At 35.7% G+C, this 21,978-nt stretch overlaps 2 protein-coding genes across 5 annotated transcripts; one reads left to right on the top strand and one right to left on the bottom strand.

Annotated features, from left to right (window-relative positions):
• Positions 1–1,647: 1,647 nt before the first annotated feature.
• LOC116160026 (vanin-like protein 2) lies at positions 1,648–8,590 on the bottom strand. 2 transcript variants are annotated; one of them, XM_031473139.1, is made up of 9 exons: positions 8,352–8,590; positions 8,029–8,145; positions 3,668–3,835; positions 3,462–3,610; positions 3,206–3,414; positions 2,482–2,690; positions 2,216–2,436; positions 1,757–2,168; positions 1,661–1,710 (listed from the first exon to the last, which is right to left on the bottom strand). In XM_031473139.1, exons 1-9 carry the CDS (start codon positions 8,409–8,411, stop codon positions 1,705–1,707), a joined length of 1,551 nt encoding a protein of 516 aa, XP_031328999.1. In that variant the 5' UTR covers positions 8,412–8,590; the 3' UTR covers positions 1,661–1,704. The 2 variants fall into 2 exon arrangements, with proteins under 2 accessions (XP_031328998.1, XP_031328999.1); XM_031473138.1 differs by having other exon boundaries at positions 1,648–2,168.
• Positions 8,591–14,530: 5,940 nt separating this feature from the next.
• Positions 14,531–20,684, top strand: LOC116159180 (vanin-like protein 2). 3 transcript variants are annotated; one of them, XM_031472121.1, is made up of 10 exons: positions 14,531–14,725; positions 14,781–14,831; positions 14,880–15,060; positions 15,188–15,304; positions 18,956–19,123; positions 19,177–19,325; positions 19,373–19,581; positions 19,627–19,835; positions 19,885–20,105; positions 20,152–20,684. In XM_031472121.1, the coding sequence occupies exons 3-10, from the start codon at positions 14,992–14,994 to the stop codon at positions 20,654–20,656; spliced, it is 1,647 nt and encodes a 548-aa protein (XP_031327981.1). In that variant the 5' UTR covers positions 14,531–14,725; positions 14,781–14,831; positions 14,880–14,991; the 3' UTR covers positions 20,657–20,684. The 3 variants fall into 3 exon arrangements, with proteins under 3 accessions (XP_031327981.1, XP_031327980.1, XP_031327982.1); XM_031472120.1 differs by having other exon boundaries at positions 14,781–15,060; XM_031472122.1 differs by having other exon boundaries at positions 14,781–15,060; positions 20,144–20,283.
• The last annotated feature ends 1,294 nt before the right edge of the window (positions 20,685–21,978 follow it).

Raw genomic sequence — 21,978 nt, 5'->3', positions numbered from 1 at the left:
AGAAAAATTTGGAAATTTGATAAAACTTGCACGCTCGCGATCCAAAAAACTACCGGGATTTAACAATAGACATAGAACAATTGAGTTATTTAAAAATTCACCGTCCGCAAGGTTCCAAGTCTACAGTTCCGTTGCCTATTTTTACCGAATCATTGTCGCTGTAAGGGGAATTGTCCCCAGCCTAATTTTGTATCAACATCGTGACCTGCAGAAGGGCAGTCTTGTATGACGTGCCTTTTTTTCCATTTATGTAAAATTAAAGGTCGTTTGGTTTAAATAAGTCATCAAAAATTTGATTGAAGTAAAAAACTTATTAAATAGAATTAGAAAATACTGTAACATTACAAGTCCAAAGCAACAAGCTTAGGTTCTTCCGTCGTTTCCATAGAAACAATATTGTATTCTGTTCTGATCTTCATTTTATATCGTGCTCTGCGTCCCATTTTTAATAAGAATGACATGTCATTGCAATGCACAATGATTTGTTGTACTTTATCTACCCTTATCCTGCTCATTCAAACCTATTAAAATGTCAATTTAACATGTACTATAATATAAAATAACTTACTAATACGGTTAGAATAGGTGTTTTTTCTGCAAGGAAATTAATTGTTTTATTTATTGTGATCTAAAAGTTGGTATTTTATGTAACTGTAAGGAATTAGCAATACAGAGTAATAAACGCGGTTAGAAATGCAATTTTATTTCAGATATAAATAGAATAAGATAGTAAAAACTGCCTTACGTATGTATATTCGGAATGAGGTAAATGAAGTGAGGCATTGTAATTAAAATGAAAGGAGAGGGGAGGAGTCATTAAATACGTCTGTTCAGTACTGAGATCGAACTAACAAAAGCTGGTGAAAATGTTGCGCTAACATTGTGTGTGTCCCAGGTTGAACGCACCATACGCAAACAGAATTAATGTATTATTTTGCGAAGGATCCACGATGCCTTTTATATTACCTATTTGAAGTTCAATTGAAGCGTTCAAAGTACGTTATTGCTAGAAAGAGATTAGAGTAGTACGTTGAATTCCATTTTCAAAGGCCTCGTGAATTCGTCGCGCAAAATAAATTGCCGTATCTCTATGGTGCGTTCTAGCTCCGACACACTGTATACAAATCTGTACAGTACAATAGGCGCAAATGAATGACGGTAGATAAACTGTGGTACGTATAAAAGTGTAAACAGCAAGAAGTAAACAAAGATACTTGAACTCGACGGAACATAACCAGCGGATTCTGTGACCGGTCCGTGCAGATTGCAGAGCACATCTGAGAAGCCAACTTCAATTGGATCATCGAAGAAACAATCAAGGAGAAACCGCGTTACAAACCATATCCAATATTTTATTCCCACGATATAAGTTATGTATACCTATAAATACCTGAAAATTATATCTTACAAATTTTTCCATTTTTTTTTTCTGGAAAACAAACATCTACAATTTATCTTCTATACATTTTTTCGTATCTATTTCGGTTTGCAATCTTTTTCTTACGCTGTACAACCCCTCGAAACATTTGAAGGAGTAGTTCATACCTGTACACCGCAATCCATTTTGCGTTAATGTCCAAAATCGCAAACTATTTAAACTAAAAATGCTAAAACAGAGAGAACAGACACTGAAATTGAATGGACCAATAGTATAAAAATATTTTTAATCAAATTTTGTACAAAACTTCCATAATATTACAGCGGTCACAACTAAAAGTAAAGTACTAACACAAACTATGGCTATAATAATACCTACATTTAACACTCCTTTCTCTACCGGGAGCGCAGTCGCAGCTGCTATATCCTCCTGAAGTGCATCCAGGCCATACATTCTGCCATATATGCCAAATGTGACGAGAGAGTCTTGAGGAGATGTTATCGCCATTTTGATCTTCATTTTCGATTCGCTAATCATTGTTTCACAATAAACGTAATCTGAAACGGGCGTTAAATCCGCTTTCAGTGTGGAAGGTTGATTGTGGGTATCGTTAGTTATGTCGACGACCGCTTGTATTTCGATACTTTTAAATTTGGCTGATTTGTGTGATGTATTAGTTCTAAATCCGCAGGACTCTTCCGTTTCGTTCAGGCAAGCAACTAGGGCACACACTCTAATGCCACCGAGAATTTTACTTCCATAAGAGGTGAGCCCTTTGTAAATTGTTATTCTGTAATAAATTTCGTGTACTTATTTATTAGCTTTAGACCATCTAACCTGTGTCCATAGTCTGGTTTTGGAACTGAAGAATTATCCACGGTTATATTGAAAATGCAGCAGAAGTCTTCGTTATCTGTACAAACACGTGTCAATGTCTTTCCACGTTTCCCAAGCGATTCGTAAATATAACCAGTTGTAGTATCTCGCTTTAATGGAAAATTGTCGATATCTCTAAATTCCTCCTTCTGTGAGGATTTCTTAATTGTTTTATTGAATGTCTGTAAAGTCATCATGTGCAATTAGTATTTGCGCTGAATTTTTACCTCGCATGTACTAGGCGCTCGTGTCTTAACTATAGGCACATCATGAATCAATACTCTGCTTTCGCGCTTATTTGTAATAAATGCTTCGGCGATACTGCCATCGCTCAGGTAAATGGCGCTACCTCCGTCCGAATTGTCAGGTTCTTGTAATGCAGAAACTAACATATTTACACCTTTCGATTTGGCATATCCGTGCTGAATGCTCAATCCTACAATTATTTTGTTAGGGTAAAAAAAAGTTACGACATTTTGCAGTGGCCAAGACGAAAGATATTGGGTAGTTTTTTTTTGCACGGAAATACCAACGAAACGATTGTAACGGTCTTTATAGAACATTTTTGAAGCGCCATCGCGTCGATAAAAGATAAGTCATCGGCGATAAGCAATGAAAGCGAGTGTTTCTCATAAACAACTTGTTTAACCTTAGTCTCAGCATCAATGTCAAAGTGATAAATATTAAATAATTCGTGCTTGTGTTATAAATGTCACGGAACGGTGTACTACTGACTAAACTATTAAGTCCAGTACTTTACTATCGCAAATTCCGTTGGTAATAAGTTCAGGATGCTGTTAATCGTTGATATTTCCGACTGTACAAAAACAGCAATTTTCGTTTTCGAATGGTGGTAACTTCTGTTCCAGCCACTACAAAATGTAACGCGAGATCCTAATGGATTGGTGTATGTCGCAGTTCCTTACACTCAGAAAAAATGTACTTTCTTACCCTGTATGAATGGCGTTTTGGAATACCAAGCTGTTGGAAAGATGATGTCGGTGACATTCGTACCGGACAATATATCTAGTGCCGGATACTGAAAAAGTAAATCAAAGCACGTGAATATGCCAAACGTTACATTAAAATCTGTCGTAAAAGTAACTATCTCTGTGCCAGGTTCAAAAAAAGGTTCTTCCGAGAGGTTTATTTTACGAAATCTACAACGTAACTGGATACAGTACCTAGATACGAAATAGTTACCTACTTTGCTATCACAGTTCCCGATTTATCCAAAATGGCATTCGTGTTATAAAACTCCATTTCACCAGTATCCTTATTAATCGCCTTTTCTGGAAGATTAATTACAGTGTAAATGGCGTGAATACGTGCCGCACAAGAAATCTCCACCAATTGCTGAAAACATATACGTTCAGCTCTCGAAAAACAGCATCACCCTAACCGTCCGTGTACCTGCTCATACTTTTGGTACTTTGAATCTTCGCAAGGAACGACTTTTTCCGACGGTTCAGGTATATAAGAACTGTATTTTTCCAATTCCGTAATATTTTTATCTACCGCCGAGTATATCGTGTACAAGTCGACCAATCCATATTCTGGGAAAACTATAATATCAGCGTACTACAAAGATAAATACTGCGTGTAAGTGTGTATCTGGATGTTTTTAAAACTATGCTATAATTATTGGAACACATCACTAAATTATGCGAAGTACATGCTACTAGTCTCTATACATAGATACACTGTGTCCGAGATAAGGGTAAGAGATACAAGAAGTTGGTTAAATGAGAGAAAAGTTGCGCAATCAAGTGTCTAAGAAGATAACGTGCAGAAATACCTGAGAATTTTTTTGGTTTTTGAAATATTTTGAAAAAATCGGATTTTAATCTTTGACCTAGAACAAACCCCTGCTTCACAGCATCTTTTAGTGCTCTTTGAAGTGGAGTTTGAATCAAACTTTCGTCTTTGCTGAACTATCACCAACTTCATTTTTTAAATACGATTCTGGCATTCCCTTATCATATTCTTAAAGCTGTTTTTATTCTAAATTCAATTGCGATTGAGCTTTTAGCCTTGTATGGCGTTCCCAGAACTTTTTAAGTCCTTTCCCAAAAACATAGTAACTTTATAAGCGCACCGAAAGTTCCGATTAGGCTCCCACTGCCTAAAAGAAACCGATCATTATAAATTGGGTGTAATTACAAAAGTCCTTATTTCTTTTTGGAAGATCTAATGTAGTTTTCTTTTATCGTTTTATGGATGGTTTAAGTTACTGTTGTTATTTCTTGTGCGTTCCTATATAAAATTTACTTTACTCACTAATCTTCGTCACCAAATGTTAGTTCTTGCAGTTCGAAGAAGAAATGCAAAGTTATGTTTGTTTAATATCGAACACTAATTAACATGGAGTTTGTGAGATGACTCTAGAACTAAACCTAATTGGTAGATATTAAACGAATCAGAACAAATGGCCGATTTCATTACTAAAGCGCCATTTTGGAGCGCTAATTAATTAGGATAGACAGGTAGAAGTTTTTCGAGATTCTGTTTTTGGCCGTCGGTCGCACAGTGGTTCCCAATCCCAAAAAGCTGGACAAAAAATGAAGGTATTTAGCGATTTTTCTAAAACTGTATATATCGGGATTTTTGGGTGCGCTGATTAAGAATCTGATGTTGGATTTTCAAAAAACAAAATGGCGGATCCAATATGGCGGATGAAATCAAGAAAAATTGTCGTTTTCAAATGAACGTTTATGTAGTTGGGGTTTTGGGTGCTCTGATTACGAATCTGATGGTAGGCTTCCGAAAAACAAAATGGCGGATCCAATATAGCGGACAAAAATTACGAAATTTTTTTAATAAAAGTCGGTATGGTGGGGGTTTTTGGAACCCGCCAATTAAGAATCTGATGTTAAATTTTTAAGAAACAAAATTGCGAATTCAATATGGCGGATAAAATTAAGAAACAGTCAGAGTCAGAATTTGATGGTAGATTTTCAAAAAACAAAATGACGGATGCAATATGGCGGACAAAATTGACGAAAATTTGTTATTTTCAAATGAAAGTCCGTATAGTGAGGTTTTTGGACGCGCTAATTAAGAATTTGATGTTAAATTTTTAAGAAACATAATGGCGGATCCAGTATGGCGGATGTAATCAAGAAAAATTGTTGTTTTCAAATGAAAGTTTATGTAGTTGGGTTTTTGGGTGCTCTGATTACGAATCTGATGATAGGCTTCCGAAAAACAAATGGCGGATCCAATATGGCGGGCAAAAATGACGAAAAATGGTTTTTAATGAAAGTCGGTATGGTGGGGGTTTTTGGACCCGCCAATTAAGAATCTGATGTTAAATTTTTAAGAAACAAAATTGCGAATTCAATATGGCGGATAAAATTAAGAAAAATTGTTGTTTTCAAATGAAAGTTGGTGTAGTGAGGTTTTTAGACGCTCTGAGTAAGAATCTGATGGTAGATTTTTGAAAAACAAAATGACGGATGCAATATGGCAGACAAAGTCCGTATAGCGAGGTTTTTGGACGCGCTAATTAAGAATCTGATGTTAAATTTTTAATAAACAAAATGGCGGATCCAGCATGGTGATAAAAATTTCGCAAAATTTTGTACTTAAATGAAAGGTGGTGTAGTGGGTTTTTGGGTGCTCTGATTAAGAATCTGATGTTACATTTTCTAAAAATAAAATACCAAGTTGAATATAGTGCTAATTAAAAACGGTGAAAGACTTTCTATTTAGAAATAAAGAGCGGGTTTGAAGTAGTAGGAAAAATATCGTCTGATGCTGATAATAAATACCGAACGTTCAATGCCCGTGGAATTACTCCAAGCTTGTCAATTACCCATTGAAGGCAACAGTCATCTCTCAGAGGACCGATTTGCCGTCATACCTAGGTCAATTCAGTCTCATCAAGTGGCCCACCTACTCTGGACGACCTGTTCGTCCGTTGCTCGTCCATAAAAGCGTGTGTGTTCAACAGCGATGAGAAGGACGGATGAAGTTCTTATCATAGTTATTAGTAATTAAATTTCTATAGGTAATATAAGTACATAGACCAATGCCTACGTCGAATGTTGGTAAAGAAAGCCGTAGAAGACGGTACAAACTATATCTACTAAGCCATGCAGCATAAAAATGTAAAAATTTTCAAATTTAAATACTTTCTGCGATTTTGACTTCAAAATTAACTATAGTGGTAGGGTGCAAAGCCAACTAAATTGTCTATACATACAGGATGGTGACGTTCGTAACGCATCATAGGGATTTTAATGTAAAATTCATAACATGCGATTATTGGCTCCCCAAATTACTTTAGAGCAAAAATGTATTAAAGTTTTTTGTAGAAAAATTTTTTTTACGCCAATGAACCGTATTAGTTTTCAATTTTTTTCATATACAGACGGAAAAATGTAAAATAAAACCCGCATCTTTTTCAATAATCTGCCATGCTATGGAATTTTCTAAAAAAAAAAAGATATCCAGTTATCAATTAGCAGCAGTTCGAAATGGATTTTATGATCGACTTGGTTACTGTATTGCAGTTGATTCGAACATTTATTGTAAATTGTTATATTAGGAAACCGCTTTTAGTAATTTGGTCTTTCTTTATGTTGAATGCGCTGTTCTAAATATAATACTTTTTGATAGAATTTGATTTGTTTCATAGCAGACATTCCATGGCATGACGGATATTGGCGTAGTTTTTGTATTATAAAATTCCATGGCATCACAGATTATTGAAAAAGATGCGTGTTTTATTTTTTCAATGTTCGGTCTTTATTATGCAAAAAATTGAAAACTAATACGGTTGATTGGCGTAAATAGTTATTTACATATGAGTATGGTAAATCAAGGTTTACGTTAACGAGTGAGATGTTTACTGCCGAAGCGTAGCTGAGGCAGGAATTTCGAAACGAGTAACGTTAACTGATTTAACATACAAATAATGTAAAACATTTTATTTCATACTGCTCTTTTTTCTATTAAAATGCCATACAATTTTTGATTAGAACGTGTACGCGTTCAATTGAAAGCAAAAGTCGATCACTTGATTTGTTTGATCTGACAGTAGTTTGACACATTAATACATAGGTTTAGATGGATGTCAATTGATGTTGCTGGGCAACATTTCCAGTCTGGTAAAAATTTTCAGTCTGGTAAAATACGATTTACCAGACTCAAATCAGTCTGGGAAAGCGGCGATTACTAGATAGTATGAAATAAAAAATTTTTCCACAAAAAACCTTAATACACAATTTGCTTATATACTAGAGCAAAGTTCTTTAATGTTCGATTATCCCTGTAACTGCTTATGCTATACCTACCTATGTTAAAAATGCGTGGTTTCCACGACCAGTTCCCTTAAATAAATCAGCTGTTTATAGGGGAGCAGCTAATTATAAATAAGTTTACCACAGGAATTTTTTTTACAAACTATTTTGAACTAATAAAAACCCCTACTCTCTATTACACAATGATTATATTTATCCAAAGACATAATGAAACGGTGGATTTACCAGTAAAGTCGCGATCAAGTAAAAAATTAGTTCTTCCAAAAATAATATTTAATGTGACTATTGCTCTGCATAATTATTTTCTGCATATTTTGGGGTCGATGGCTAAAGGCATTATTTATGTCTATGGAAGCCCAGGTGCATGGCTCCTCTCATGGTAGCATTTTATTCGCAAGGAAATGAACACAAAATCCAAGGGTTAAGTACAGTTTAACCTAGGCCACCTTTGATCTGGTTAACGTTAAATGTTAATTGCATTTATAGTTCAAAAAAATTGATAGATACCTCTCTGGAAGCGTTTCGCATCAAATTAACGTACTGTTCCACATTTTCCTTAAATAATTCTTTGGGATAATCGGCGTATATGTGTAAATAATTGACGACTGCGGCGGTATAAGAACTCTAAAACATATCATTTAATTAGATATTAACAAGCAAATATCCGCGCGTAAATTGAATTAAATTACGTAAAAGGAAATCGTTAACATTTTCAAAAATTATAAAAATGAGGTCAGTAATGTCTGATGAGTTTAAATTAGATCGCCAATTCTATTTAAAGAGCATTTTAGTTTGAAATCCTAAAGTGTGAAGTATATAACAATATTTACCCTTAAACTGTAGCATCGGCTAATGAATACGATAAATACAAAACAACTAAAACCGGCCATATTTTCGCACGTTACCCACTACGAATTTAAACGGCACAAAAAGCGTCTCGCTAAAAATATTTAAGGTTGATTTGGAGAGGGGCATTCACTTCGCCCGACGCAATATTCTATAATTATAACATTATTAAATTTGAATTTCTCTATCATTGTTTTTTGATTCAAACGCTGGTGCACGGCAATCATAGAACATTTGCTTACGTTAGTCAAATAATTTATTCTCGCGTTAACAATTTCAGATTAGATTATGTCAATTTATTAAGTGATGTTGGCCTCCCATTTGAGGGTTTCCTGGGTCGATTTTGAACGCTGTATAGCTATAGACCCTCTTAATCGATCTTATAAAAGTCGAAAATTACAGACTTTTTGTATTCTTTATTCTTCATATTTTGCAAAATTTGAAGAATCCGGAAATCCCTACGATTTTTACTCAGCTTAGGCATAACAAAAACGTAGACTAGGAGCATTATACCAATGCCCAAGATATGAATTTGATGCATTTTTGACGACCACGTGGATTTTGATCAAAACATGTCAAAATCGTTATTCTTGCACCAAGAACATTGTGAACAAGATTAAGAGCATTATCTCAATGCCCAAGACATGAATTTGATACATTTTTGTTAACTATAAAATGTACTTTGTAAGATTGAAATAAATTGTCGTTAAAAGTGATTGTAATACTGATGATGCTTCGATATTTCGTTGTATCGGTTTATTAATTTGAATATTGTTGCTTTGGCTTCACAGAAACTCTTAAGCTCCTTTAACTGTTACCGGCACTATTATAAGAATTGGAAATATCAACTTTTTCTTTAGTTGAATACATCGCACACGAATGACAATTAGAAGTCAAAGCGATAATATTCAAATTAATTAATATGAAAGGCAGATCTTCATTTGTTGTACGTAGTTATTTTGGTTGCATAAAGCTAGGCGTCCTTCAGAAGACTTTTTATCATTTAAAAGTAGACATAGGAAATTCCTATGTGATGAATATTAAGAAAATAATTTAGTTAATGTATAAACACTCTTTCTTCCCAACACCGGGATAGGTTTCTTCTGTTCAATTTTATAATTTATAGAAGTATGTATAATATTACTTTACTAGTTTGTACAGAAGTAGGGAATACATTATTATTATTAATACACTTCTATATTCTGTGGTCGTTAGGCTAACGCTCGGCAACCGAATGCAAGCTCGGCCCGCTCGCCTGGCTCACAACTGCTTAAAGCGCAGTGGTCAATTTGAAAGGAAATATGGCATTAAAATCGTCGACGTGTCTGAAAGGCGTATTTAATTTTGAAGAATGAATTTAAGATTATTGTTAATTTTATGTATTACTTTGTCGCTTAATAAGAGATATGTAATGTTTAATTTATACCTTTCAATTATATGAAGAAGCGGGTTCGGGCCCCTCGAACGGCCGCTTTTTTTAACATTGAAAATACAATACCTACAATTTTGTATATGGGTATAAAGTTACCAGTTTCGTTCAACCAGAAAAGACAGTGGTGTCAAATCCAGTACTCACTCGGCCGCAACCAGTAGGTTAAGAAACAGTTGCGGATACGGTCGATACGGTACTTATTTAATAGTGCGCAATTGTTTTGTTAATTGCAATCTAAAATTCGCGCACATCTCCTTTATTTATTTATTGTCCCTCTTGTTCTAGACCCCCAATAGGCTTACGCCCAATTACAGAGTGACCCGTATAATGCATTTTAGAGGTGCCCCTGCAGAAGTTGTTCTATACTACTCCGGTATTTACCTTACGAATTAGGAAAACTGCAGGAAAACCTAATTCAGAGTAGCCGGCAGAATGCTCGAAACTGATCTAAGGAAATTCCCATTTCTGCCACAGATGAAAAATTCCTACCGCAGCCCAGGTTCGAATACCCGACCCCCAGGTTCGTAGCCCAACGCTCTACCACTGAGCTATAAAGCCGTTCTAATCTTTCATGGTACTTTAATGAAAGGTCTCAACGGAAGGAATCAATTTCTACCAATCATAGTCCTCCTCCTCGACCCCTTAATCGTGGTCGTTTATAATTCCTTATACTCGTATTTCAAGAGCGGCGGAACGTACTTACAAAGGGCGATTGTCGGAGGGGAGTACTTTAGTGAAAATATCTGCAGAACGGAGTATCGAAGGAGGAGGGTGAAAAGATCCAGTGACGATGTGAAAACTTAATATGAATAACTCGAAAATGTTGGAGGAAGGCACCTACACCTACTCTCTAATTCTCCTAACTCCCCTAAGTTGCGGCGGCATCCTCGTAGGTCTTAAGATTTTCGAGTTACACATTATTTACGGCAAAAAAAAACAAGAAAACGGAGGTTTAACTAAAGTTTTTTTTTTAATTTTTCAAGAATTTTCGTCTACTCCACATTGCCATCTATTTAGCAAATTTTTAAACAAGTATAAATTGTGCAAAACCCTTGTGCAGATAAGGCCCATTTTTTAACAACCGAAGTAGCTTAGTAAATAGTTGGGTTACAAGGTGCTATATTTACCCAAAATCGTCTTGAAACCTTCATTTTCATGCCTACTTTCTGTCAGGAAATTTTAGTTTCCATGACAGAGGCAGAGCAGACTAAGTTTCCTGCCGCTTGTCACTTTACTGGCCGCACCTGTCACTTTACCGGCCGCACCGTCACTGTACCGGCCGCATTTGTGACATTTCCAAATGTCTATAATGACTCCTGTCATCACTGACAGATTGACATTAATCAAAATTGAAATTTTATATTCAAAGACGATTTCGGGTAAAATTTAATACAAAACTCGTCAGTAAAATGTTATTACCTGACTAGGAAATTACAGTACTCGGCCTCAAAGGAGCCTCGCACTTCAATATTTTCTCGCCAGTAATGTATCATTTTCCTGACTTTTATGTAAATAACTATTACCTACCTTATTGGCAGAGTATGAGAAGGATCTTTACACATACACATTTAAAGGGCCGCCTGGCAGACATTCTCTACGCTATACAGGGTCAGTCTTGACGAGCGTCAGTTAGAAAGATATGGAAAACCTTTGAAAATTAAGCTCAACTGATAAGCCCTTTAAGGGTTTTGGCACATGTTCAATTGAACTAACATATTTTCAAAATGGCACCACTTCCGGAAATACCGGAAGTAGCCATCAACTTTGTTATTTTAAATAGGGACCCCCTATTTTTTCTACATTTTCGGATTCTACGTCGAATTTGGAGTACAACGATACCCATAGTTGACCCTTTGCTCCAAGGGCTTCGCCGATATTCAAGTTTTTGTGTCAAAAATTGAATTTGCAGGGGTAACTTTAAAAATTTATTATTCGAAAACGGTGAGAGATATTGCAAAACAGTTTTCAATGCTTTATTAAGGAAAGATCGAATTTTCTTATGGTATGCGTAACAGTCTAAAAAAGTGAGACTACGTCACTTTTTCAAAGCTCTCAACTTTTAAACTTTTAAATATCCGTAACTCCATTTTTTCAAATGGCACCCCCCATTTTGTTCTTCACCCTTGTTTTCCTTTTTCCCAGACCTTTAATTTGATGCAAAATTTCAAAAGCTGCTTCAAACGGTTTCCGAGATATTCCATGTTTTAGTTACTTCTTGTGGAAAGTTGATAAAAAAATTAAATCGCTTGATGTTATTCTTTTGTTTTTATTATGATAATGTTTAAACGTCAAATTTTCGCTGCTTGAACTTATACTTCTCGTCAATAATGGCTTGTTTGGGTTACACTAATGAAGATTTTTTGAATTTAATATTAATACACGGTGAATGTAATCGAATAGCTGCCAGGAAAAGCAGCGAAAATTTGACGTTTAAACATATCATAATAAAAACAAAAGAATAACATCAAGCGATTTAATTTTTTTATCAACTTTCCACAAGAAGTAACTAAAACATGGAATATCTCGGAAACCGTTTGAAGCAGCTTTTGAAATTTTGCATCAAATTAAAGGTCTGGGAAAAAGGAAAACAAGGGTGAAGAACAAAATGGGGGGTGCCATTTGAAAAAATGGAGTTACGGATGTTTAAAAGTTTAAAAGTTGAGAGCTTTGAAAAAGTGACGTAGTCTCACTTTTTTAGACGGTTACGCATACCATAAGAAAATTTGATCTTTCCTTAATAAAGCATTGAAAACTGTTTTGCAATATCTCTCACCGTTTTCGAATAATAAATTTTTAAAGTTACCCCTGCAAATTCAATTTTTGACACAAAAACTTGAATATCGGCGAAGCCCTTGGAGCAAAGAGTCAACTATGGGGTATCGTTGTACTCCAAATTCGACGTAGAATCCGAAAATGTAGAAAAAATAGGGGGTCCCTATTTAAAATAACAAAGTTGATGGCTACTTCCGGTATTTCCGGAAGTGGTGCCATTTTGAAAATATTTTAGTTCAATTCATCATGTGCCAAAACCCTTAAAGAACTTATCAGTTTATATTCATTTTCAAAGGTTTTCCATATCTTTCTAACTGACGCTCGTCAAGAATGACCCTGTATAATGCAAGAAGAATCACGACCTTAGAGAAATTCTTAGAAATATTGCATTTTCTCTTTGTACTTGCCTTCCTCCAACATTTTCGAGATATTCACAATTAAGTTTTCGCATGGACAGTAGAGGTGTCTCGTCTAAAAGATCTTTTCACCCCTTGAGAATATAACCTCCTCCGCCACTCCGTTCTGCAGATATTTGCAATGAAAGTCCGCCCTTTGTGAGTACCCTCCTCCGACAATCCGCTCTTGAAATATAAGGAACTATAACCGATCGCAATTTCTTTTGTTGAGACCTTTCATTAGAGTACCATGAAGGATATAAAACCAGCCCCCCCCCTCCGATAAAATCAATTTCCCCCACCCTCACCCTCTTCATCCGTTATCCCACTCGAAAAGAAATCGCGCATGAAACCTATAGTAGAAACCAATTCGTTTCAATGAGACCCTTCTACAATACCATGAAAGGTGGAACGTGCCCGCCCTCCCGCCCGCCTCCCCCATTTTAAAAGTTTATTTGGAACGACTAAAAGCATGCGAGATCAATTAACTGTCGCATGCAATAGTTATGTATGCACGTTTTACTTTCAAAAACAGCATCTAAGGAAATAATTCATTGGAGGAGGGGGGGGGGCGTAAGATAACCGAATGTGATGTCTGCCTGCCACACCTTCAAAGTAGGTATAGCCTACCTATTGCAAAAAATTCCAGGACTCTAGGATCATTATCATTCTTCTAAAAGTACATAGTTCAAAACCGCATACGGACAGACGGACCGACAAAACGCAAACAATAGCTCATTTTTTTTAATTCTTAAAAAATGCGCTAAAAAGTTAAAATTGCACATAAGTGCGACAGATTTTGGTCTTTCCATAAAAAGATCCTGGCATACATTCAAAATCCTCAGACACTCCATTCTGCCGATATTTGCACTGAAAGCTTTGACATCGCCAAGATATATCTCGTCCTGCCGTTCCACTTGCCTTTTATGAGTATCCTCTTCCAATACTTCGTTGTGTGGGTATTTGCTTCCACCTCACGAATAGGTATGTCTCGTCCGATCGATTCATTTTGCCTTTGAGAGTGCTTTCCTCTGACAATACGTTTTCGAGATATTCGCTCTTAAAGTTTGATATGGGCCAACTGTCTCGAAAGCAAGTCCCATAAATATACAATCTTTCTCTAGATCTTGGTTTTTTGTGCCTCTTCTGTCGTTAAAGCTAACTTTATAAGAAAAAAGATTATGGACAGCCACAGGACCATTACAGAATTGAAATATCTATTGTACACGTACGACATGGTTACATACTGTTCCTTAAAGTTTGGAACGTCCAGGGTTGCCATATAACAACCCTTACAGTACCAGTCTGCTATATTTCATTTACATACTCGTACTATTCAGTTTGCTAGTGATCTATCTGAAGTTACAAGTATACAGTCATAATTGCTTGTGGTGATCATGAGCTTTGATCGCCTACAGTTTTGTTAATTGGCGGCTTAAAAGGTTACTTTAATGTCTGGTATCAACGTTTCCAATTGTAAACACCACGACACTTATCAATAAATTTCGTCGAATATAATTGGTTCAAAGATTAAATTATAAATGCGTAATTTGTTTGTGTATTAATTAGTATTCAGTACGCGGAAATACGTTTTGTACTAATACTATACTATAAATGCAAATAAACTGGTTTATAAAATATGTTTGAGAGGCGCGTGGAACATGGTACCAAAAAATTTTGCTATTGTTGCTAATTGAAGCGTGTTGGATTGTTGTTCACTTCAATCGGGCACAGGAGTTCTGTAGTAGTTTTGCGATAGGTATAGCTATTTGTTTGATATGTTCGTATTGCTTCATGTCTATTATTTTCTCTAGGGTTTCCATTGGTGTTCTCTTTGTCGTGGATTTTCAAATTTTTGGAAAGAGGTTGGCCGTGACGGTCCACAACATTTATCAAATATCCCATACTTGTAGGCAATACCTAGGATATTACGCAAGTAGGCGTAAATTTCCCCTCTCCGCACTACGTTAAATATTTTTGGAGACACGCATTAAAAACACCTTTAATTTATAACTAAACGCGAAGATGATCAGTTGTGACTATTTTGTATTTATAATTACATTATCGTCTGCCACTTTATGTTACTCTTTCAGGGTAGGTAAATGTACATTTTTAATTAACATTTATCTACTAACCCATTCCGTTAATCTTAAAATAGGACTGAGAATCTAAATTAATGTAATGATTTTGTTAATGACCTGTTAAAATATAAATATTTTAGAATTCCTACACCGCTGCGGTTGTTGACTACTTACACATTTATGAGGACAACCCTGAAGATTTGCTCAAGAAGAATGTGGACCAGTACCTACAGTTCATGCGTAATGCATCCAGTCAGGTATTTTGATTCCAGTTATTTATCGAACATCTTTACCTGTCATGAATGAAAAATTTACTTTTTTGAAATTTATTCAAAAGTGTATTTGTGGTACAAAAACTGTCACAAGGTTAATTAGAGGCATATGTTCCAGCTTTCACCATAATAGATGAATGAGAAATTTGACAGATGTTCATTGTAAACATGCAGTTTCTAATTATAAATCTCTTTTAATTAACCTATTGTAAGTACTGAAAATAATGGGTTAGACCACTTACCACCATTAGTATCTACCTATCGCGGACACTAGGTAAACACCAAAGTCCTTTAGCTCTTACGTAGCCCACGCATCATGCAATTTTCTTTGAAAATCTAAAGGGGCCATAAGAAATGCATTTCTACTCATTTCCAATCTATTCCTGAATAGCAATCAGCAGATCCGCGCGGGGATAAATGGCTTGGGGCCCATGCGTATCCAAGGAATCCGACTCCTTGATTTTCAAATTGTTTTCTCTTTATAATAAATTGCGGTACGTGTATGAAAATTATTCATGTGTGATGAATTTGTAATCAGAGGAACGGTAAACAAATATTTCCGGGGCTTATGGAGGCTAATCGCTCGCCTGTAAGTTAACTAAATCTTTCTAGTTATGTCTGACCTATTCGATGGTTTTTTAATTTAAAAAAATGATCCAGTATAAGCGTTTCTGTATATAAGTGTGTTTAAAAGCAATCTTTAAAAGAATTTCTTTTACACGAAGTACCTTTTTTGTAATCCTTGCAGTTCTTTAAACACTTTGGAAAACATTAGCATCCACCCGCTATTACGTTAACAAAATGTACAATTTTATATTCGAAAATGATTTATCTTTAATTTATAACGTGCTTTTTTCTGCTTAAACATTTTTATTAATTTTAGTATTCTTGCGTCATCTATGTATTTCCTTTGTAATCCGTTTAGAATAGATGTTAGTTCTGTATTAAATTGGTTATTACCTTAGTTCTTTGGTTCGCCGCTAGAGAGTGTTATAGGTTTCATTGACCTTACTTTTTTCTCTTGTCGCTAGAGTTCACGGTTTGTCCCTTGCTGCACAATCCTACCCCTTCTTTAATTTGGTCTTGCGTACAGTTGAATTTTTCCGCGCAGAGAATATAATAATAATAATATTATAATGTCACTTGTTGATTATTACGTAATAAAAAGGATAAGATTCGGCAAATCCGGTTTTCAATTCTGCCTAAAAACCTGCCATTTTTCCTGGACACACTAGACAACTGTATGATTTTGTTTATACATGCAAAACTAAATTAAATATAGTCACAATAAAATATAGGAACCTATCTATACATAAACAGCAAACAACGACAATGGAGCCTTGTAAATTAGTTTTTGAAACCGATATCTACGATTTTTTAGCCACACTTAATTTGTGAATCAATTTCAGACAAGTTATTTTATCGATTTTGCACACTTGATAGATGTTACAGTGTTTTAGCCGTATGTCTGAAATTGATTTACAAACCAATCACGCAGGGCCACAGACATTTCAAGTGTACGTTATTTGTGTCACTCCGAAGAATTTGTTCATAGTATTTGTGCATCGTAAAGTAGTTTTCTTAAAGTTAACGTCACGTTTATAACTGACTGTACAGACGATTCGTTGGCGAGTCAAAATTTTGCTAATGTAAAGTCAATCAAATTATTGATTCTTGTTTGTTTGTTTGTTTGTGTTGTTATCTGTTAGAGATAAGGGAAAAAATCGCTCTTCTGAGCTCAAAAGGTCGTTACAACTAGAGCTCTAAAATAATTTTTATTTTCGACGACTCCTTAATATAACGTTTGATTACATACTGGTTTTAGATATAACCGATTGGTAATTAGTCATTTAACAATTATAGCTCCATTGTTTTCGGCGGAAGCCTGTTTTGTTATTGACCCAACTACGAATTGATCCCCTTTTTGTTAACCATTTAGTTTTCTTCTTTGAGTGATTCGTTATTCGTGCCCACGAAAAAAAACAATTAATTAAATCCGACTAAATAATAGAACTCATTGTATCGCTCGTGTACAATTACGCTGGCCAAATTCAAGGATAAATTCGTACCGTCCTCTTTGAAGAAACTTTTTCCTTTTATACAGTGTTAGTTAAATTATCAGTGAAATCTGATAGCGTTCTGACGCTTTGACTGAATAACCAGTTGCGTAGCTATATAATAGACACTAAAAAAGACGACTCCCGAATCATTGTCCGAAAAAATCATCTTAGGGAGATATTGTTTAAACAAGTATAAAGGTTTTCGCCCTAAGGCGAGTAACTTCAGCGCATTTTCCATAAATTGAAAAAAAGAACAAACTAAATATCTTGAAAACTGTAGGAGTTAATTCCTTGGACAGACGGACGGACAGAGAAAGTGGCTGCAATAGCGCACCCAACATCGTTGGAAAATGCGCTAAAAAAGTGTATTGTTCATTTTTCACGTCCTTATTGTGAACATTTCATTGATTCTGTCCGTCCGTTCATCTGTGTACCTCATAACTCGTGAACGGTTTCAAATGTTCCAATTCTGTTTGCAGTATAGATAGACAATGGTCAAGGGACTAACTATTGAAATTTTGGTTAAAGCTCATCACCCGGAAGTAACTTTGTCGCTCGTTGTCTATATTGGTTCAACTTATTATTAGTTCAAGGATATTAATCGAGATAATACGAAGAAAAAATGACTTGACTTGGATTGTGGATTGAAGTTTAAAGTCGTTGAAATCAGTATTATTAGAAAAGCAGTAACCAAATTCAGAGAAATATAAGTTTCCAGTAAAAAAGAGAAACGACCAGTTTCTCCACTAAGAGTCTTTAGTTGTATAACATCATTCCATTTAACGCTATCCGGGAATTAATCAATCAGTTCAATTAGACCAAAAATTAGATACAAAGTAGGAAGCCCATTACACTATCAAGGCAAGGTTTCGACCAAGTCATACGAAAATCGATAAGTACTGTGGTGTAAATAACGTCATGTAGACGATATTTCGGTGAACACACCAAATATAATAACAAGACACCCTATATATGATAATATTTTAATTTATTAAATGTAAATCTGGCGGATTATTTACGAAATAAGCACATAGTTGATTTACTGTATTTGAATTTGTTATCTCAGTGTTATTTTTCCTTTTTGGAATTGTTTGTAATTGCGTAATTTTTGTTTTTATCGCTCTTGTAAGTTGTTTATTTAGATTTGTGCTCTAGTCGTTGTTACAAGGTGCAGGTGTTTTACGATGTGCGACTTATTTCGACGTAAGTGGGGACGCTAGACGCGTTTCTTCGAAGATTGACATTGCCGGTTAATTTGAAGCCGAAGAAGTGTATCTTATGGTGGAATATGGAATATGTCCAAACAAGTTTTGTTTCATGTATTTCGGAATAAATTATTGTCATTATCAATTAATGCATTGTGTGTTTATTCGAATCCCTTGTGCGACCCAGATAGAGTGTTCATTTCAGATTTTTCTATTCATGTCCAAGATTTGTTTCAGGTGACGCCATTTCACACAGCGATACTTATACGAAAAACTCTCTGAGATAATTTTGAGTGCGCCATAATCATCATTAGTTTCACTACCATCATGCCCATTACTATCCTATATAATTAACAGTTTTATGCTTTCAGAATGCTGACATAATAGTTTTCCCCGAATATGGAATAGTAGGTCTAGATGCAATGTATATTGCCGAAGAAAAAAATTCATCGGAATTAACGAAATATGGTACTTACGTGCCTGATCCTACCCAAAACATCGCCCCATGCGATTATTTAAAATGCGAAATGTGCAAAGAGGTAACGCATGTCGATGTACCTACCATACGATCCACTAAAGTAGTTTCTTTTAGCATTTAGTAAATCTATCATGTGCTGCGCGAGCTAATGCCATTTATACAGTGGTGAACCTGCCGGAAATGGAATTTAATAATGACACTGGGGAGACAGACTTTCATAATACTAATGTGGTGTTCGATAGATCTGGAGCAGTTATAGCAAAGTAGGAGTATGTACAGAGCCATAAACAGGTTTTTAGTGTATTTGTAGATTTCGAAAAATAAACCTGTCGCAAGAGCCGTTTCTAAAGGCAGGCAGGAAAATAGTTACTTTTGTAACAGATTTCAACGTAACGTTTGGTATTTTTACTTGCTTTGATTTGCTGTTCCGATACCCTGCAATGGAAGTATTGTCAAATCCTGAGGTGACCGACGTTATATTTCCAACGGCTTGGTATTCAGAAACCCCCTTTCTGCAAGGTGTGACTTGAACGTGCTTGAACAAATTAAAGCTAATTATTCTAGGATTAAGTATTCAGCATGGCTATGCTAAATCAAAGGGAGTCAACATGTTAGCGTCGGCCTTACAAGAACCTTACTATTCCGATGGCGGTAGTGCGATTTATCTAAGCGATGGGAGTATTGCTGAAGCATTTATAACGAATAAACGTGAAAGCAGAATGCTAGTTAACGATGTTCCAATAATCCAGAAAAGAGCGATAGGCGCATGTGAGGTAAGCTAGGAAAGCTAATAGACCGCTTGCGCATACATTAAACTTATAGAACTTGAACAAAGGGATTAAGAAACCGTTACAGAAGGGGGAATATACAGATATTGACAATTTTCCATTAAATCGCGACGGTACCAAAGGTTACATTTACGAACCACTTGGAAAACAAGGGAAAACACAAACGCGCATCTGCACCGATAACGAAGACTTCTGCTGCTTTTTCAATATAACTGTCGACAGTTCTTCAGTAACCACGGCAGACTATGGACACAGGTGGGTTCAGTTAAAACAACTAAAAATAACGTGTACAGAATTTCAGAATAGCGATTTACAAGGGCTTGAGTCCCTTTGGAAGTAACGTGCTTGGAGCCATCAGAACGTGTGCCTTAATTGCTTGTCTCAATGAAACTGAGGAATCCTGCGGATTTCGAACTAATACATCACAGAAATCTACCAAATTTGAAAGTATTGAAATACAAACCATTGTCGATATAACAAATGACACGCATAATCAACCCTCAACATTAAAAGCGGACTTAACACCAATTTCTGATTATGTTTATTGCGAAACGAAGATTTCAGATTCTAAAGTGAAGATTAAAATGGCCTTAACGTCTCCAGAAGATTCTTTGCTTACTTTTGGAATATATGGCAGAATGTATAGTATGGACGCAATGGAGGAAGGCACGAAGACATCTCCACTTCCTCCCGTCGTTAAAGCTGAGTCAAATGCAGGAATCCTAGTAGCTGTAGTGTGCGTAAGTGCCGTACTGTTACTCGGTACTGCTTTCATATTATGGAAATTTTTTACAAAAATTGAATAAAAAAAGTATTTGCAAGTGTTTTTCCATCCTCATCTCGACATACAACTTCAGTCTAAGGTTACCGTATCCAGGACCTCCAGATACCTTCTGAATTGAAGAATCTTATTTTTCACAAATGGGAAAGTAGTGGAATTGCTTTTAAATCTATTTGAGTTGGCTACTTTTGTGAGCATACCAAATTTTGTATTAGATTAGTCAGATTTAGATTATTCAAATTCAAGAGTTATTTCCTCGGATTGTTAATTTTTGTACATTGCAGATATTGCGCCAAATTTTCCACCTATATTTACCCTCCGTGAACAATTGATTCAGAATTTTTTTTGGACTGTAATTGTAAACTGTAAAAAAGCAGGTGCATGGCCCTTCGTAAAACATTAGCCAGCATTTGCATTGCGCTTTTTACGTTTTATCTCTTCCTTTAGTAACGAATTGCAATTTGTTTAACAGATAAGCAATCGGTTCTCTATACCTACGAGTGAATTCAAAGGTTTTCATGTCAGGTTTTAACTATCCTCATCTGACGGCATTTGAATTTTTTGTATCATATATTGATAATATTAATATCTGGTGCAAATTACGATTTCTTGCGTTTCCTCTCACCTAAGGGGGGAGATGTAACGGTACTTTCCAGTATTGTCCTGACTTTTTAATTGTTCGTTGAAAGGTTAAGGCGCACGGCATTAGAGTCGTAGGATACGACGTGATTGGCTAAGGTTACAAGAAAATTTCAGTTTACGGCGCAAGCGCTGTTATCTGGTTGTTGCGCTATAATTAAGTGTGTGGGATTCTGCTGAATGGGGGAATTTTTTGATTCGTAGAAAAGGGTTCGTATCATAAGGGTTGTCGATTTAGAAACATGAAAGGAGAGGGAAATTGATGTTCTCGGAGAAAATCCGAAGATATACTTTCGCGGGAACAAGTGGAAGGTGCCGGATGATTTTTCTTGTGCTACTTTGGCGGAGGTGGAGTACAGTACAGAACCCGTACAAATTGGCAGCGCAAGGTGTTATTTTGTTTTTGAAACACTCTGATAAATTCTGGTGTACTCAAGCAAGTTTTGTGTAGAAATAGTCAATCGCGGCGTTCTAAGCTATAGAAACTATAGCAAAGTATACACGGTGTCCATTTTTCGAGTGCCACTATGGGGATCCCACTTTAAGAGATAGAAAGTTAGTTAAATGGGGGCAAAGTTGCAAATTTCCGTGCTGAATAAGAATCTGAAAAGAAATTTGAAATATCTTGAATAGTTTTGAAGATATCGCAAAACAACGAAAATTTCTGATTTTCGTTTTTAATTTTTTATGATAAACTAATCGTCGTAA

The sequence above is a fragment of the Photinus pyralis genome, unplaced genomic scaffold, assembly GCF_008802855.1.
Source record: "Photinus pyralis isolate 1611_PpyrPB1 unplaced genomic scaffold, Ppyr1.3 Ppyr1.4_LG1, whole genome shotgun sequence".
NCBI lineage: Eukaryota > Metazoa > Arthropoda > Insecta > Coleoptera > Lampyridae > Photinus > Photinus pyralis.
Note: the sequence above shows the minus strand (reverse complement) of the source record. Positions and strands in the feature narration are given on the sequence as shown.